At 44.7% G+C, this 18289-nt stretch overlaps 1 protein-coding gene across 1 annotated transcript; it reads left to right on the top strand.

Annotated features, from left to right (window-relative positions):
* The first annotated feature begins 284 nt into the window (after nt 1–284).
* On the top strand, nt 285–17759 carry KBTBD11 (kelch repeat and BTB domain containing 11). Its single transcript, XM_062626261.1, has 3 exons — nt 285–729; nt 15069–15200; nt 15627–17759. Exon 3 carries the CDS (start codon nt 15702–15704, stop codon nt 17466–17468), a length of 1767 nt encoding a protein of 588 aa, XP_062482245.1. The 5' UTR covers nt 285–729; nt 15069–15200; nt 15627–15701; the 3' UTR covers nt 17469–17759.
* The last annotated feature ends 530 nt before the right edge of the window (nt 17760–18289 follow it).

Here is an 18289-nt window from a genome sequence, read left to right as displayed (position 1 = left end):
TGCAGTCAAACGGAACCCACCTGGCCTCTACCTCGCTGTGTCTCCGCGGGCAGAAACCCGAATAACCCAACAGCTGCGGTTGGAAACCCTCCCGCAGCGAGAGACGGGGAGCTCCCAGGCGAGGTGGGAGGCCGGGCTGCCGGAGGGGCCGTGGTCAGCCGGGCCGCCGTGCCCATCAGGCCGCCGCTGCAGCAAACCACACGGGCCCTGCCTTAGGAAGGGGAGCAGCAGCTACCTCAGGAACTGCTTTCCCCACCCCGCTATGAGGTGAGGAGCCGCCGTTTCGCCGCCCGGCGGCGCCAGGAGGGAGTTTCTCCTCAGCAGGGGCAGGTGGGGCCGTTCTGCCGCCTGCCCCGCCTCACCGCAGCGGGGGAGCGCGGACACCCGGCCCGGAGCGCCGTCGCTTCCCGCTTCAGGGGCTGCCCCTTGCCGGGCGCTGCTGCGAGCAACAGGTCCGTGCTTTTTCCTCCCTCCGCCAGTGCGGGAGTGTGTCAGGCGAACAAAGGGGCTGAGCGCGGCCCCGCGTCCCCTCCACGCAGCGGCCGCCCGGCCCCTGTGCTTCAGCCATTTGCGTCGCCTGGCATCGCACCGCCGCTTCCCCAGCACCGCTTCTCCTTCCCGGCTTCCCCTACCAGCTCCGACTCCAACCGCCGCTGCGCTGCAGGCAGCGAGGCGGCGTGGAGGGAGCTTCCCCAGAGCGACGTGGGGCTCGCCGGCCGTCACCCAGAGGTAAGCCCCTGCCTGCCGGGAGAAAAGGAAGAGGCAGCGCGGCGACGAGCCGGGAAGGGGTCGGACACGTCTAGGAGGCGGGGGGCCGCGGCTGCGGACTCGGGACGTGCCCGACCCCCTCCGGGCTCCCCGCCGCGGAGCCTCCGGGGAGAATCGATTCCGGTATCTGCTTATAGCTGAGGTAAAATACGCGCCGCGGAGACAACGGTAGCCCTGTGGGGAGGTTCGGAGCACCCTCAGGTTTAATAGTGCTTTTCCCTCAGTACCCCTTAATCCATCTCCCTGGAAGAGAAGTCCAAGCATATATCCGTATCCCTTCTCTGTATGTCGCAGAGGAGCCAAACGTGATGCCTGCGTATTTTGTTATCCTGCTGACCTACTAAAAATCTGAATGACTCTTTACAATAGAGTATAGAAATGTGTAACAGCATCAGATTGCTTCCCGCTATAAATTCTTCATGGCGTGCTTCCCCATCCTATTAAAAACACATGAGAGGTGTGAGCCCTGGGTGTACACACGAGTGCATGGCTTTGCAGGGTGGAAGATGCCTGAATAAAAGTCCTACTGAGTTTCGTTTGTCCAAAGCTCATAGTTTTTTTTTTATGTGTGGTCTTTTAAAGCAAAAAAAAAAAAAAAGAAAAAAAGACAGCTCCCAGACCCAAACTTACAGATGGCAGAAATTGATAGTATTAGATCCTATAGCCAACTTTTTCCACCTATCTAGGAGAAATAAAACCTTCTAGAAATAATATTATATAAAGCTTTTCCACATCAATAGAAAATTAGAACAAAAAGCTAGAAAAAAGTAGGGCAATAAAAAAATAGAATAGCAATAAAATAGAGCAATCTTTTTATATGATCTGAGAAGCTAAAGAGCTCCGTTTTTCAGACTTAACCATCTGTCTCCCAGAAATTAAATGGAACGTTTATGGAAAATAGTAATTAAATTGTCAGTAGTATTGACAAAACAATATGTGCTCCCCTGGTTTAACTCTGGCTCATCCTGCCTGTTCTGCATTCTTCTCTTCCCAGCACCCATCACACAGCATTTATTCACACTTTAATTAGGACATCCAGTGCATGCCAGTGGGATCCTCCAGTCATCCACTGCTAATGGCAGTTTCTGATGAGAACCTGCCAAGAGCCCAGGACTGGTCCCTTGCCTGCCCCAGTTCCCCCCAGTCTGCATGGCCTTGCTCCTGGCAGTAGTGACACTGAAGTCAATGGTGGCTCTTTTAGGAGATGGAGCTCACAGGACTGTGCCTTGTTAATATCAAAAGATTGAAATCCTTAATAGCTTCCTTTCTTCAATGAATGCTTTGCTTGCATTGCTTTTCAGTGTAACAAATCGTCCAAATAGATGGACAGATCTGAAATGTCCATAAATATTAGAGCACCATTACTTGGCAGGAACATTCAATGAAAGCCATTAACTGGCTTTACTATAATAAAGCAGGATTATAGTATTGGGGCTGGCCTGGGTTACTGTAAAGACAGTGATGTGGTTAGATGACTGGATGCAGATCCTACTTAGCAGGGGTTTTGGCATCCTATAGTATCCTGTTGCAAGAGGGTATTAGGGGCAGCTGGCTGCTAAAGAAGGGTGTAATAAAACAAGAAAGGAAATCCAGCAATTTCTTCTAATGTAGAATTAACATTTTTTCTTTTTTTTTTCCTGGTGAGATCCTGTATGGATTTTGCAGGGATTTTGCTATTTATCCCTTCTGAGAGTTTCTGCAGCATTGCAGTTAGGCTATCTCTTTCCTGTGAACAGAATTTGAGAAGTTATTTTATACCACTTCACATCCTTGAAAACGCCCATGTAAAAAAATGAGCACATTTTCATTGTGTTTTGATCTTGTTAGTCTTCCCAGGACATGACACTTTTATATCTGCTGGGTTACTTTTCAATTAAATTGTCATCATCTGTTCTTTCCTGCTTCTGTTTTGGTCTCAGTGTTGTTTTGTAAGAGAACAGGCATGATTAGTTCCTTTCATTGACAAAGAATTACTTTATGGTAACTCAGGATTTGACAACCAGATGAACCTAATGCATGACTGATCTGTCACTGGGTGGGAAGGGATCCTGCTCCTTCCCTAGCCTGGGACATACATTATTGCCAGCTTCCTTGTGCCAGCACTAGTAACCGTGTGATGGTACAGTGAATGGATAGAGATTTTGCCTTCCTCCTGCAGTTAATGAAGCAAGCACTCAAGTTGACATATGTCAATGTTGGTATTATGAGTGGTGGTCCTAGTCCTGTGACCAGAGCATTTAAATCTGCATGTAACTCTGCAGGATCAGTACCGTACATTGGTGTGTGTTTTCCTTAGATAGCGTTAGCAATTAAGTGGCATTTTTTCTGTCCTTATCCTAAAATGCAACTTGGATGCTAGCCATCAATTCTGGCTTTGAACAAGTTACAGGACTGGGTCAGTATTGTATATGGGTGATTGAGTGTTAATGCAACAAAGAGTTGCCTGGGTCCTTCGTTCTGCACTGCATGTTTGGTACTTTCTAGTGTCTTATTCCTCATCAGTGAGGATAGTAGGAATTCGTGATCAGTTAGATCAGTTTATTTAATGCAAGGTAAGCTAAAATAAAACATCCAGTAGTTCCACGGATTTTGCACTCTGTGGCAGGGAGAAGAAAGATGTGTCACATAAATGCTTTTCAGGTGCAAGGTTTCATGAACTGCCATTGCTATGCCTCTGGCTAAACCAGACAGGTGGACAACCATTTTTTATTCACTCAAACACATCAGAAACCACAACCTTTCCATACAAATCCACATAAATTGGACAAGCGGTTTCCATGCTGTTGTGTTGTCTGTCACAACATGATTTGCATTAATTAATAGTATTGAAGTTACCTTACATGTGCACATTCACAGATTAGCACAAGCTGTTTGTTGTTTTTCTGGACACTGATTCCTCCAGAAGTATTTTGAGGAGTAAGGTTTGCATATGGATCTCAAAGTGCTGGAAGGCTCCTGGATTCCTGAATCATTTCAGCCCATCAACATGTCAGAGATCTGCAGTATTTTTCTTCCTTTTCCATTTTTTTTTTTTTTTCCTTGGAAGCAGCTCTGCTTTCCTCTCCCTCTCTTGTAAGTAGATTGGAAGAGCAGTCCCCAAGCTCTGGAGATAAACTATTATTTCTGTGACCCATATTTTGAAGTATTGGGAAGAACCAAAAGCCAGCCCTTTGCTACAGGAACAGCGTGCGAACAACAGATGTTCTGATTCTGTCAGTCAAAGACAAATCTTTTTATGGTAGAGCTCTTCTCTTATCCTGTAGCTTTCTTTCAGCTCTCCTTTACTGCAGCTCCCCGCATTGCCTCAGTTAAAAAAAAAAGCTACACGTACATACACATTTGATTGTACAGTTGTGGTGAGTTGACCGTGGCTGCATGCCACATGCCCACCAAAGCTGCTCTATCACTCTCACAGAGGAAAGAAAAAGGCTCGTGGGTTGAGATAAGGACAGGGACAGATCACTCGCCAGTTACCATCACAAGCAAAACACACTTGGGGAAATTAATGTAATTTATTACTAATGAAATCAGAGTAGGATAATGAAAAATCTAAAAACACCTTCCCCCCACCCCTCTTCTTCTTACGCGCAACTTCACTCTCAGTTTTCTCTACCTCCTCCCAAGTGGTGCAGTGGGTTGGGGTCAGTCTATCACACATTGTTTCTGCTGTTCCTTTCCTCCTCAAAGGAAGGACTCTTCACAGTCTTTCCTTGCTCCAGCCTGGGGTCCTTCCCACAGGAGACAGTCCTCCAGAATTCCTCCAACAGACTACAGTTCTTCATGGTGTGGGTCCCTTCCACAGGGTGCAGTCCTGCAGGAGCAGACTTCTCCAGCATGGGTTCCTCTTTCCACTGGGCCACAGGTCTTGTCAGGAGCCTGCTCCAGTGGGGACTTCCCCAGGGGTCACAGCCCTGCTCTGGCATGGGGTCCTCCTACAGAGGTGTTAATTGCTGTTGCTGATGGTCTTGGTCTTGGTCATTGGTGGATCCATTTTGCAGCCAGCTGGCATTTGCTCTGTTGAACACAGGAGAAGCTTATAGCAGCTTCTCACAGAAGCCACCCCTGTAGCCCCTCGCTGCCAAAACCTTGCCATGCAAACCCAGTACAGCACTGTAGGAAATCCAGATGCTCATATAGTTAATGGGAATTTTCCCTTGACTGCAACGGGGATGGGATTTAAAGTGATGTCAGACTCTGGCTTTATCAAAAAGCTCTGTGAAACTTAGGTGGAAATTTCTAGCTGCAGGCTACTAGCACAAGCCTCATTCTCTCCAAAGCCATGGAAGTGGGCAGTGCACAGATACCTTCTTGATTAGTAACAACTGATAATAAGAGTTCTGAAGGAGTTTGGTTTTCACAGCAGATACAGAAACAATAAAGTAAATGTCACTTGAGTGTATTGCTTTTGTGAGGTTTACAGTCAGTTAGTGCCATGTGTCCCAAGAAGTTTACACTGTAATATAGGAAACAGAGAGAAGAGTGTTCATGTGTATTCATATGATAAAATTCACTGGTGCTGCTTGTCATTGGTTAGGATGAGGTCTATACCACTCATTCTTTGTGACAGAAGACTAGAAGTCCTTCATGATGGGCAACAGAGTTGTCTATGAGATTTTTAGCCCAATGCCTGGACAGTGTCCCTGCCAAGACATTTTGGCGCCTTATGGGAAATAAATGCTTCTATTGTGTGCCCAAAATTGAGCAGGTTTTCAGAGAACAGTAGCTGAAAAGCTTCAATATCTGCTTTTGGGAAATGTTGATGTGTAACTAAAATCTCTCCCTAGTCAGAAGAAACTATAGATTTATGATTGAAGCATCAGAACTTCAAAATGGTCAAGAACCACAGACTAGGACCTCTGAATCTCTGCTTCTCACACATCCCAAATCACAATCATAAAACTAAACATCTCTTTGCCTCACATCCTGATTGAAACATCTTAGTTCTTACTCCAGGTCCCGACTGTTCAGCTCTGCCCAGATTGCTACCTAATAAATGCAAGAATAGCACTGTGACTATTGCACATGATGTCAATTTAACTGCATGAAATAACAAGTGTTTATCCTGTAGCAATTGAAAAGGGCATGTTTGAGTCATAGGTTAGTCAGCCACACTACAGTCTTTACTTCTGTCTCAGGAAGTCCAAAAGTAGATGGGACAGTCTTGAGGTATCTGTGATCATTATCACCATTCACAATTGTGCTGCTAGTCTGTATGTCTCTTCAGAAAAAAAATATCATTTTGGTAAAACAGAATGCTCCCAAGTCAGCAGATATAAAAGTGTAGAAGACAAAGAAGTGAAGTCCAAAGTGAAAGGCAGCATGTATATTTCTTCAAGGTATCCAGGATGATGCATTTGACACCTGGTTTTCCATCAAGATCCTTGGCCAAACCAGAGAAACCATAGTTGTGAGACAGATGATTTGAGCTGAACAATGCTTTGACTTAATTCAGCCAGAAGTTATTGGCTTGGTACAAGAGTAAAATTCTTTGGCCTGTTCTTGCAGGAATAAGATTAGCTAACCAGACAGTCTTTTCTGTCCTTTAATTTCAGGCATCTGAACTGTTACCTATCTGGCCTGCTAAGAAAAAAAAAAAAAAAAATTGCCATGACTGCTACTGCTGAACCCAGGACAAGGTATTAAATTGCTTGGGCTGATTTCTAGAAGTAAAAGTTCGGTATAGTCAGAGAAATCAGTGCAGCCAGAAGGTCTTTGCCTGAACACCCAGACTCAGCATATGAAATTCATATTATGGTAAGAAAAAATGTGTCCAATGCAGAAGGTGTCAGACCATAGCAGTAACAGTATTTTAATAGAAGCCCATTGTATTTCTATCTTTGAATGACCAGCAACTGTTACTTTCTAGCAATGTAAATAACATCCATTACAGCCAGTTTTCTCTTCTTCCCCTGTTCAGTTCTGATGACCACATGTTGCCTCGTATTTTGTTAAGCCCCTAGATACATAGCTGTTGTGCTGCTAAAAGCGTTCCCATTGCTTGGTGAGATCTGTGCTGACAGCCTGTAGGTACTTCTGGTAGTAAAGTCTTGCCACAGAAGTACATATGACTCTCTAGCATGTGTGTCTGCTCTGAGATCAGCAAAAGCATTTTTCAGTCCTAGCACAAGCCAGAATGGCTTGGATCTCCAGACAGTGTAACTGAGCCCTGCCCCACCCAAGACAATGGGAATAAGTACGGGAAGTTCTTTTTCATCAGGGAACAGAGCCCAGGATACTTCTTTCTCTCTCTCTGTAACTTCTTTTTTTCTTGTTTCTGTGAAAAGTAATACAGTTTCAGTCTGAAGGACAGTAACCCTTCTTTCACGGTCTTGATGATTTGGGCACTGAGTTGACATTTGAAGCTTTTAATCCTTTCAAACAAAGGAAGGAGCATCATCAGGTTTCTCATGGGGCATGGTCAGAGCTCTAACCATTGTAGAGAAAGGTGAAGTAGCAACAAGAGTCAGTACTGCTGTCTTTTAAAATAATTTAGGTTTATTTTTGAGAGGATTTTTGGCTGAGGTACTCAAAGCAAGAACTGACACCTCCTGACCACAAAAGGTAAGCATTTCATCACCATAGTCTTCGGTGTTTTTCTACTGGCTAGCCCTTGGTAGTTCTTGTATGCCATTATTTGAAGATGCCAACCAATTGGCATCGAACTGTACCCACACAATGCATAAGGGTACAGAACCTGTCCATGTGTTCCAGATTCCATTCCAGGAGCTGGTTTCAGGTAGATCAGCAGTACTTTACAGCTCAGACACACAACATCTGTCTCTGCCCTTGCAGGAGAACTGGGAAGTGCATCCCACTCACCTCTGGGATCAGTTCTGTGTAGGAATATGGCCCCATGTCTCTCCACATTGGCCTGGTTTCCATGAAATAATAAATAAAAGAAGTCAAGCTGCCATGAGTAATAGTTAGCAGTTAGAGGCCTAACAGGAAACTCTACCAGCAGCATTTATGCCGCAGCAGAAAGAAGTGTATGCAAGCTAAATCTTTTCCTCCTTCCAGATTAGGGCTGTCATGCTGGAGTTTTTTCTTGCTGTCTCATCTGGCTGTCTTAGGTCTTGTATTTCTGTTGCATTACCATCTGCTGGATAAAACTTCCCTCAGAGTCAGCCTTTGCCATGCTTACCATTGCAGCATGTCTCTCCATCTTTGAAACCAGTCCAAAGTCTGTGTAGAGATAATGTCTGCAGAAACCTGGAACTATTTTGTAAATCTAACTAGATGTAGTGTAATTTCTATCTGCAGCTAGAATGACTGTAAACCTTAAGTTTGAAAAAGTATCTGGGCAAAGAAACAATATATGATCTCCAAAAATGAGAAGGGTACCATTCACTGTGTATCTGAAGGACCTCTGCCTTTCTAAGCATTGTTTACTTAACTCATCAAGAAATGAATGAGCCTGTTCAGTCTTTAAAAGTGAGTCTTTTCTTCTCTTACGTACCTGGTTCCAAGTTTGCCTGGGAAAAGAAGTGATTTAATTATTCCCTCTCATAGAAGTTTTCCTTTTGCTTTCTTTTACTAGGCATAATGTTGGCTTTCCTTTGAAATCTATTGTTTTCTTAAGTTCTGTCTTTCTCAAGCTCAGTGGTGACGTACTTTGGCAGATTTCTGGTGCTTTGAGCTCTTTAATCTGTATGTCTTTTCCATAATGATATTAAAAGCAAAATTCAGCTTTATTTTAAAACAAGGAACTTAATTTCCCTCAAATTAATTGGCCCATCTTCTTTATCAAATGCATAACATAGCAGGTATGTTGCAAGAATGCAGTATGTTCATGGAGATCAAATGCTCTTCTGGATTACAAAACCAAGCCTGTTATTTTCAAAAATCTATCTGAAGAAATCTGCTGGTTTGTTTGACTTTTCTCTCAGTGGATGTTCTCATCCCCCTTTATTAGTACCAACATTGCCAAAGTGTTCTTGGAGACTCTGAACATGTTTGCAATTATTTATTTGTTGACAATGCAGTTTAATGCTGAGAAACATTTCTGCTATAGACATTACAGCAGTTAATTGCACTAACACTCAAGGCTTTTAATCAGCACAAGCTGATGCTTTGCTTGAGGTTAGTAGTTCTGGTGTATGGCAATTTCCAGAATTCAAGGTCAGAAAGAATCACTAGATCAACTAGTCTTCTCCTGTCAAATTTCATTCCCCCTGTACTCCCAAGTGCCTTCCAGCAAGGCACACACTCCTGATCTGCTTCATCGCATAAGAATAAGGGTTTTCCCATATCAGATCAAATGTCCTTCTAGTCTAATGTCCTGCCTCACACTTGGACCATAATCCAGTACTGAAATAAGTGTGTAGCAGAGTAAAAATGTGTGTTTCCTCGTGGGATACTGCTTCATCTGTGAATATTAATACTTTGACCATTTTCCAGTTCAGGATCCTACTAAGATGGACACAGTTTTAGAGTTTAGCATGTATTTTGTCACTTAAATAGATTGCCTTCCTCGAGCCCTTTCCTCACTTTCTCATTAGTTAATGTGGATTTCAGTGTCCACAATATGCTATGGTAGAGTTGTTTTTTTTTACTTCGTCCCTCAGTAGTGTAAATATTTTGCTTTGTTTATGCTATGCTTCTCCCCCTTGGTTTGTTTAAGGCTTTCTCCATTAGCCTAAGCAAGCTATTAGTATGCAGAGTTTTCATGTGCCTACACTTGTGCACCCTCATCAAGTCACAGAGCAAACATACCAACCCTGAAGTGTCAGCACTGCATTTCTGAGGCTTACTAAGGCTTGCTCTACCTGTTCTCCAAGCTGTTAGCACAAGCAGCCTTCTCTCCAAAGCTGTGGAACTGTGGCTGTGAGCTGATGCCTAAGGTAGGTATCATCTTTTTGCTTGGGAGCTGGCTCAAGAGTGGTGTACACTATGTGGAGACAGAGTAAGCTCATGTCTGGTTGCAGAGTGCTGTTGCAAGTCTCTCACTGAAGTGTTTTTCTATAGCTCTCAAATAATTTGGTACTTTTATCTGTCTGAAATCCTCCCAGATTTCAAAATGCTACTACAAAAATGTAAAGCCTGGAACATCCATCCATCTGTAGGTGAAAGGTAACCTTTTCCCAGTATACACATTCAAGGACTGCATCCATCTTTTCAGCTGTATCATTGTGCTGGTATGTTATGCACAGCTGTACACTGTATGTGCAGAGCTTTATACAGCATACACAGCTGTATATATAATGTTAGATGCGTCCTGATACGATGGAAGTAACCAGTCTTTGGTTTATCACAGACACAACCACGTGCTCTCTCATTATCTAGGACTGTAATTAGGAGGTCATGTCTAGAGGTAGCACCAATTCTCCATAAAAGGTTTTGTTTTGTGCAGTGTGATATTGCTGTGCCATTATCTCCTGATCTGTAGCGCATTGGTGATGAAGACATCACATCAGCCCTGGAGTTTTCCCTGAAGCTATTGTAATTACTCAAAATCTTGTTTATGACTGTTCTTTTCTTGTTAGTCTTTCTTTCTTCTAAGAGATACTGGAGAGGACTTGCACTTAACCTGTGCTACGCTGGCTTTTGTGGAAGTGTTATTTCCTTTTTGGTGTGTGAACTCCTGAGAGACACTGCTCCTCCCTACTTGTGAAGAGTCTAAAATGGAAGAAACTCAAAAGGATAGCTTCCTTTTTAGAGATTGTCTCTGTGGATATTATTCTTAAGAAACCTTTTCTCTGATCATAATGACTGCTTAGAACGTGTATATTTTTAGTTTAGATTTGCTAACTATAATATTGATTTCATCAGGCTTTCGATAATATTTTTATTATGACTTACTTCCTCTCTCTCTTCCTCCCTGTCCAGACACACACAGACTTTTCTTCCTCTGAGTTTCTGATGAAAAACTGCTGCCCACATATTTCTTGTGTGGCCTGTAATCATAAGCTGTTTTTCTTAAATGTTTATTTATCTTTATGGTTGTATGAAAATTAATGCAGTTAAGAGATAAAAACATTCATACCTCCATTACATGTGAGAAAATGACAGCACCTTGAGATGTCACAAGGAAGCTGCGTAGGCAAGTTAGTATTGGATGCAATACTACAGAAGACATACATCCATCCACACTAGGATTGTATTGTAACCCAAACTTTGAGAACCCCTAATTTAAAAAGGGAAAAAACAAAACAACAACCACAAAAAAAAAAAAGGAAAGAAATTTATTTCCTGCAATTTTTCTTAAGGTGTGGCACTGAAAGACAATTCTTTCTTTCTTTCTTACAAGCAGGAGGTTAATCAAGCAGTCAAGATCTAGAGTTTAAATGCGTAATAGGATGCAAGAATTCAAGTGCTTCAGGCCCTTTCAGAGAAGTCCCATCTCAATGCTCCTGTTTTCTCCAGTGATGAAGACTATGAAGAGACCATTTCTTCTCCCCACCCCTCCCAAGTTTCAAAGATCTGTTCAATGGGCAGCATAAAACCAGAATGTATTTATAATTATGCAAACCTCTCTACACTTGACTGTGCCCTCTAGAAGACTCGGCATTCAAGGCTGAGCTGGATGTCTTCGCACTGGCCAGTTCTACTTTTAACAGTCATCTTCCAGTTTTTAAAATAAATACAAGGGATGTTTTCTCTCTTTTGATGATCCTACCTCTTGGATTACTTAGTCATCTCAATCAGATGATGCTCCTGTCCTGCGGAAATTCTCTACTGGGATGAAATTTGGCAGAACAAGTTTTTGCAAAAAGCATTTCCTGGACTGAGGTGGAGCAGAATGGCATTCTGTCAGTTCTGATGTAGTGTCTCTTGGGGAAGATAGCCTGCTTATGTAAATTCGAGTTATGGTAGGGAAAGCACTACTTTCATTAACCCTGAGACTGAGTCAAAGCAGTTTTCATTTGTGAACTGGAAAGCAGTAACTCAATCCCTCCTACACGTGCATATTCCACAGAGAAAGTGGGTCTTGCTAGAGGACAGGGTCAAAGGTTATTGGCACTGCATTAAAAAAAAAAAAAGAACAAAAAAGAAGAAAAAAAACAAGCATTTAATTGGATTTTATCAGAACTGCCAAATGAATGCAGTGCCAGGAAACTACCTGCAGCTCTTCATTACAGTTGCTCTGTCAGAAAAAGCTGTGTGGCTTTATCTGTGCTGTTACTTGAGCAATGTCTCACAGCATCTGAGGTTGGGGCCACACATCCAGGATATTGTGTGTCACTGCCAAGTCTGTAAATATAGTTCATGTTTGTTGGCAGTTCTTCTGTCCATTGATATTACATCATCCCTAGACCAAACCCATGATAATGAAAACAGTTTTAGTCCAAGTAATTCAGCTTCTGACTTAAAAGTCCCCAGTATAAAAGGTGACATCAGTCCACAAATGCCCTGTACTCTAAACAGCTTGCTTCCTTTTCCAGTACCAGTTCTGTTTGGGAATTTTTGATAAAGGTTCTAAAGTCAAACTTGTTTTAAGCCAAATGAGATTGTTAGGAGCTCAGATTGTTTTGAATCAGCACAGCTATCAAGTATCTTCTGCGATTCTGTATTTTTTGAGTGTTCTGTGTCACCAGAACAGCACTACAACTCTTTGATCTCTGTTGATAAGAAACAAATGAAGGAGTTCAGTATTGTATTTCCATCAGCCTCTTTCAGCTTCCTGTTTTATACTAAATCCATGACCTTTTAACTCAGATCAGCCGTGTTGCTCAATAATGGGAAGGTTCCACGATTCTCTGAATTGGTTTTTCAGCTTCATCGTTGTGTAATTCCTGCACTTTGTTTTCAGCTAGACAAAAGTTCTGAGATTGCTGGAGCAGTCATTGCTCTGTCATTGACAAAGTCCTCCAAACCCTCTTACATCTTTCCTAAGTCTTCAAACTTCCCTGTAGAGTGTCTTGTTGCCTAAATTGCATGCAGTGCTTTGATTCGAGTCTTTCTCATATTCAACATGAATTTCAACATACTCTTGGTAGTTAGCTTTAAATATACCAGAAGATAATATTCTTCAGAATTCTGCTGCTTGCCATTAGCAAGCAGTACCATCAGTCCTTCCTCCTTGTGATTCCTCAAGATGTTAACACAGGTGTTTTGTAAGGACTAACTATGGTGGGTGGAAAGCTTCTAAATAACATTTCAGTGTCGAGGCAAAGAAAGACGTCTAAGCAGAGCAGACATCTGAATATGGGAAAAGGTGTGATTAGTGTGTTTGTGAAGGATCTCGCCCTTTTTATTTTCATTAGGCACGAAAGTTGAAAAGATCACTTGTTCTGGGTGCTGGTTTTAAGAACTTTGATATCTAACTGGTGATTTTCTTTCGAGATACAGTGCAGGAAATACGTTTCACCATTTGGAGACACTATTGGATTACAGCTACTGGTTTTGACTTCTTACATGTAGTCACCCACGCTTTTTATTTTTGGTAGCATTCTCTTTCATTCTTTCTTGTTTCTCCTGTAAAATCAAGCAGTAGACTCAGAGCTTGGCACTATCTGAAGCTGCTCCTTCCTTCTTGTAAAGGGGGTACATAAGTAGGAGAAGTCAGAAGTGGTCTCAGAAGTGACGGATGTCTGAATCCAGGAAAGATAGTGAGAGCAATGGGGGAAAGTCTGTTAGCACTCTTTGCATGTTCATAATTGAGGGCAGGCTCTTTAGAGCTGTAGCAGGGTAAGGATTGAGTATTAGGGTACTCAGCCCAAGAAAAAGCAGAGGAGATGTAAAATGTTTCAATTGCTTATGTTACAAATTATATACTGATAGCAATTTTCTTAATGTAACAGGACATCAGAGCAGCACCACATCATTCTAGGTGTTTTTCTAACCATCTCTATTTGGCCTTTGTCATTTTGCCACTGTCAGTTACAGTAGCAGCTCTTGAACAAAGCTAGATCAGGGCTCTAGAAGGCCTGAAGCAGAAAGCAGATTAATCTCAATGTCTGCAGCATAATGCATCAGGATTAAAATGACTACATAGTGAATTTAGTACTGTGAAGACTTACTGAAAACCAAAATCACATCAACAGGGATGTTACCCCATTTAAAGTATTAATGAATCAGTATATCTTCCACAGACACACTGAGTGTCTACACAGATCACTGCATTTCTCCTTGTCTAGTTAAAGCTACAGAAAAGTCAGCAAAACCTAACCTACCGAGTTTTGGTTTGGACCTCAGAAAATATGCCACTAAGGCTTTCCAAAGTTCATAAAATGTCACAGAAAGTTCCAAAATGCCATTTTTTTTAAACACCTGGATGAGAAATACAAGGTTTGTGAAATCTACTAATTCAAGTAAAGAGTTTCTAAATGCTGTTCAAACCTTGTTATGGTTTCCAGGGCTCTAATATCCTGAAATCAAACCTCAGTATTGATTTATTGGCTAACTGAATGTGATCAAATGTAGTAGGAAGTCCTTCACAGGGCAAGTGTAAAAAATAAAAACCTGTAAGAAGAAAACTGATCCTGTCATTTAAGTGAAGTTTGCTTGTGCAAGTATGGGCTTCTAGGTTTTATGTCAATGTCATGAGTGTCCTGACAATGTCACTTACCAATTATGCTTTCATTAAGAAAAATCAGAAAGTTAGATTTTCCTAATATTAATTTAATAGGGTAAATAAATCCTCTCTGCTGAAAGGAACTCACAAGGTATATTTTACATAGAAATGAGTGTTCCTTGAGGATGGGAAAAACCTGTCAACAGGGATCTTAATGGAAATTAGTAACCTCCTTTAAAAAAGAATCAGAGCTACAGATACTTATTAAATGAAATTAAGTACAATTTGACAATTTTCATGCGTCATTCATCCAAACTTAAACCGAGCCTGGGAAATTTGTAAACAAACAATGAGGCAAACAAACAGCACTTTGTGAAATTCTAAAAGCTACATTTGCGAAATGGTGATACAACTGGGTGGTGATTGTGTTGACAGGGACTAACCTACTCACAGTCATGCCCTGTGCCCTGCCATTTTCCCAGAAGAAACTTCATGTTCTAATTATCTATTGTAATTTTTGCTCGCTTCTACTTTTTATTAACAGAAATCTTTCAGACGTCTTTCAGACATGAACAAGTCCCTATGAAGTCTGATTTACATGTCACTAATACGTTACAGCTACATACACTGTTATGTACATGCCAGATTGCTTTTGTCATGACAACACAAAAAACCTTTTGATGTGTTTTGTAAACAGTTTGAATCTATTAGCATACTCTGGTCACTTTAGGATACTGTAGATATCCTGTTAAAAGAAACATGGCTCTAATAGTCCTAAACTTCTGAGTGAGCTGAAAATCTATCAAGTTTAAAACTAATCAGCTGTTTTAAACTTTCTTTTAAACAGGGAGAATGCGTATGAGGAGCAGTGATACGAAGAAACCTTCACAAAGGTCATGTAAAGAAAAACTTGGCTAGTGGGGAATCTCCTTCCAGAGCAGATTGCAGCCACTACCTTCCACTGAAGTAGTTGCACGAGGTGAATAAATTATGACGGTACTCCCAAGTACCTGCCTGTAAAGGATGTTTTTCCTCATTGCCAAGCGCAGCGTAGGGACCAGTTGCCATGAAAAAGATGCAGTGCGTACAAACTGCTTCACATTTTTCCATAGCAACAGGAAAACGAGAATTGCTTTTCAGGCTGTTGGGGTGCTCATCGGGGCGATATCCCCTCCCCTCCCCAGAAAGAGGCCGTGTTTTCGGGGGTGACCTAGTGCAGTTAGCCCCGGGCAGCGGGAGGCGGCAGACCCGCAGGACGGATCCTCCAGGGAAAGGAGAAACGCGGGTTTAGCCCCGGAAACCAGACGCAGCCCCTCCTGCGAGAGCGGCGGCTCTGTGTTAAGCCGGAGTAGCGGGGAGGCGGGCTGGGCTTCGGGAAGCTGAGCGCTCTCCGGTTTCCCCGCAGGTGATGGCCGCCCCGCTGCGGCCCGGAGCCCTCCTCACGGGCGCGGCGCGGCGCCGCCACAGCTAGCGCGCATCCATGGAGGGCAGCAGTGCCGCGGAGGAAGAGGAGAGCGGGGCCGGGCCCGGCGCCCCGCCGCCGCCACCGCCTCCCACCCCGGCCGCCCCCTGCGGCTTCAGCTCCTCCCTCTGCTTCAGCGCCACCGCAGCCGAGCCGCAGCCGCCTGCTGCTGGGGGCCGGGTGGTGGAGAGCCAGTGGGAGATCAACAACGCCGCCTGCCAGCCGGAGGAGGAGGAAGAGGCCGTAGGGACGCTAGACCGTCCGGCGGAGGAGCCCGATCTGGTCATCGAGGTTTCGGGGCGTCGCATCCGGGCGCACAAGTCGGTGCTGGCGGCCAAGAGTGACTACTTTCGTGCCCGCGCCTCACGGGACGTCCTGCGTGTGAAGGGCGTGAGCTACGGGGCGCTGCGGCTCCTCATCGACTATGTGTACACGGCCCGCATGGGCGAGGTGCGGCACGACAACCTGGCCGAGGTGGTGAGCGGCGCCCGCGTCCTCCAGATGCCCTGTGCCCTGCACTGTGCCGCCGAGGCCATGCGTGCCCAGCTCCGCCTCAGCAACTGCTACCAGCTCCTCTGCCTGGCCAAGAAGCAGCGGCTGGCGGAACTGCGGGAAGCTGCCTACCGCTTCATGAGCGATCACTACCTGGAGGTGCTGCGGGAGCCCAGTGTCTACGGCCGTCTCAGTGGCACTGAGCGGGACCTTATCCTGCAGCGGCGCATGGAAGCCGGCCGGCCCTGCTTGTTGGTGGCCGAGGTCAGCGATGCTTTTGAGCGGCCAGGTGGTAGCAGCCGGCCACAGAGCCGGGAGAGTAGCCGGCCACAGAGCCCCTCCTCCGTGGTGTCACTGGAGGAGAGCGGCTCCCTCATCCACTGCTACCAGGAGGCCAGTGGCGAGTGGAGGGTGCTGACGCGCCTGCCTGAGGAGGCCAATGCTAAGGGCTGTGCCATGTGTGTCCTCCACAACTACCTCTTCCTAGCTGGGGGCATCATGGTGGGGCCAGCAGGTGGTGAGTCCCGGGCCCGCCTTTCTGACAAGGTCTTCTGCTACAACCCCCTAACTGATACCTGGAGCCAGGTGCGGCCACTGGCTCAGCCCCGCTCGCAGCTCAAGCTGCTGGCCCTGGACGGTTACCTCTATGCTGTGGGGGGTGAGTGCCTCTTCACTGTGGAGAGGTATGACCCACGGGCAGACCGCTGGAGCCCTGTGGCACCCCTGCCCAAGGGTGCCTTCGCCGTAGCTCATGAGGCCACCACCTGCAACGGGGAGATCTATGTATCAGGAGGCTCCCTCTTCTACCGCCTGCTCAAGTATGACCCCAAACGTGATGAGTGGCAGGAGTGCCCTTACAACAGCAGCCGCCGGCGCTCTGCTGACATGGTGGCCTTCAAGAGTTTCATCTATCGCTTCGATGTGAGCAGTGGCCGTGGTGGGGAGCAGGGCTCAGGTGGTGGGAGTGGCGGTGGTGTTGAAGTTTTCCGGTACAATACAGTGGCCAAGCGCTGGAGACAGTGTGCCAGCCTGCGGCCCAGTGGTGGCCCCATCCAGCCCTTCCGCTGTGCCCCCTTGGGCAACACCATCTACTGTGTCAACCGGACCGGCACCCTCCGCTTCAACCTAGCCCAGGATGGTGAGGTGGAAGCAGATGGTGGGCTCAAGGGCACCTTTGATGGAGAGCTTCTTAAAGCTCCGTTGGATGCCAAGGGTGTCCTCCTACCCTTTGTGCTCACTCTCCCCGAGAGGCTGGACAAAACAGGGGACCAGGAGGGCTCCCTCCCACTGTGAGGTGGCCAGCCTGGTTCTGGCTTCCCAAGTGGGGAGCGGGATTGCAGCTGTGGGGGAGTACAAACTCCCCCCTGCAGAGGGGACCCTCTCTGCCATGTTGCAGAGAGAGGGGACTCCCCCTTTCCTCCTCTCTGCTCCCAAGATGTTGAACTGGAGCTACTTGGTTGTAACACATCTGGTATTTGCTGTGCTTTGTGTGAAAAGCCAAGCACATGAAAGGAAAAGCTGCTATAAAAAGGATGACCTCTGGGTTATGTTTGTGCCAATTCCCAATCTGAGAAAAAAAAACAAACCAACTTCTTTACACCTGGATTTCTGAAAGATTCCTGACAACAGTGTCATAATGGGATGTTACTGATAGTATTGGTTGTGTGTTTACACGTAATTGCAGTCTGGGCTGGAGCTTTTTCTGCCATTTGTTTTCCTTCTTTCTGGGATTATAGGGAGGGATAAACACAGCATAGTTTAGCTGCATTTGTTTTTAGGTTAAACCAACTATTTCCTGTGCTAGAAAAGTATAGGAAGAACATCTCCATCACAGCCTTTCATTTCTGGTGCAATAGAGGCTTTAAGGAAGACGTGGCACTGTGTGGTCCCAGGAATTTCAACCACAAAATGATTTAACAGATACCAGACTTAAAGTTTTAAGTAACACAAATGTGTGCCACATGTTTATACTTGGAATAAACAAAAATAAACAGAAAAAGGCAAGTTACCTTTTTAAAATGTGGCATATCAGATATGAAATGTTGATATGTTCTTTATTTGAAACAGGCAATGGTTTCTGTATAGAAAGTCATAATTTTATTACCTTTTTTATC

This window comes from Pezoporus occidentalis, unplaced genomic scaffold, assembly GCF_034315485.1.
Source record: "Pezoporus occidentalis ecotype Australia unplaced genomic scaffold, CSIRO_AGI_Poc_V1 ctg29, whole genome shotgun sequence".
Lineage (NCBI taxonomy): Eukaryota > Metazoa > Chordata > Aves > Psittaciformes > Psittacidae > Pezoporus > Pezoporus occidentalis.
This window is presented reverse-complemented; position numbering and strand designations above follow the sequence as displayed.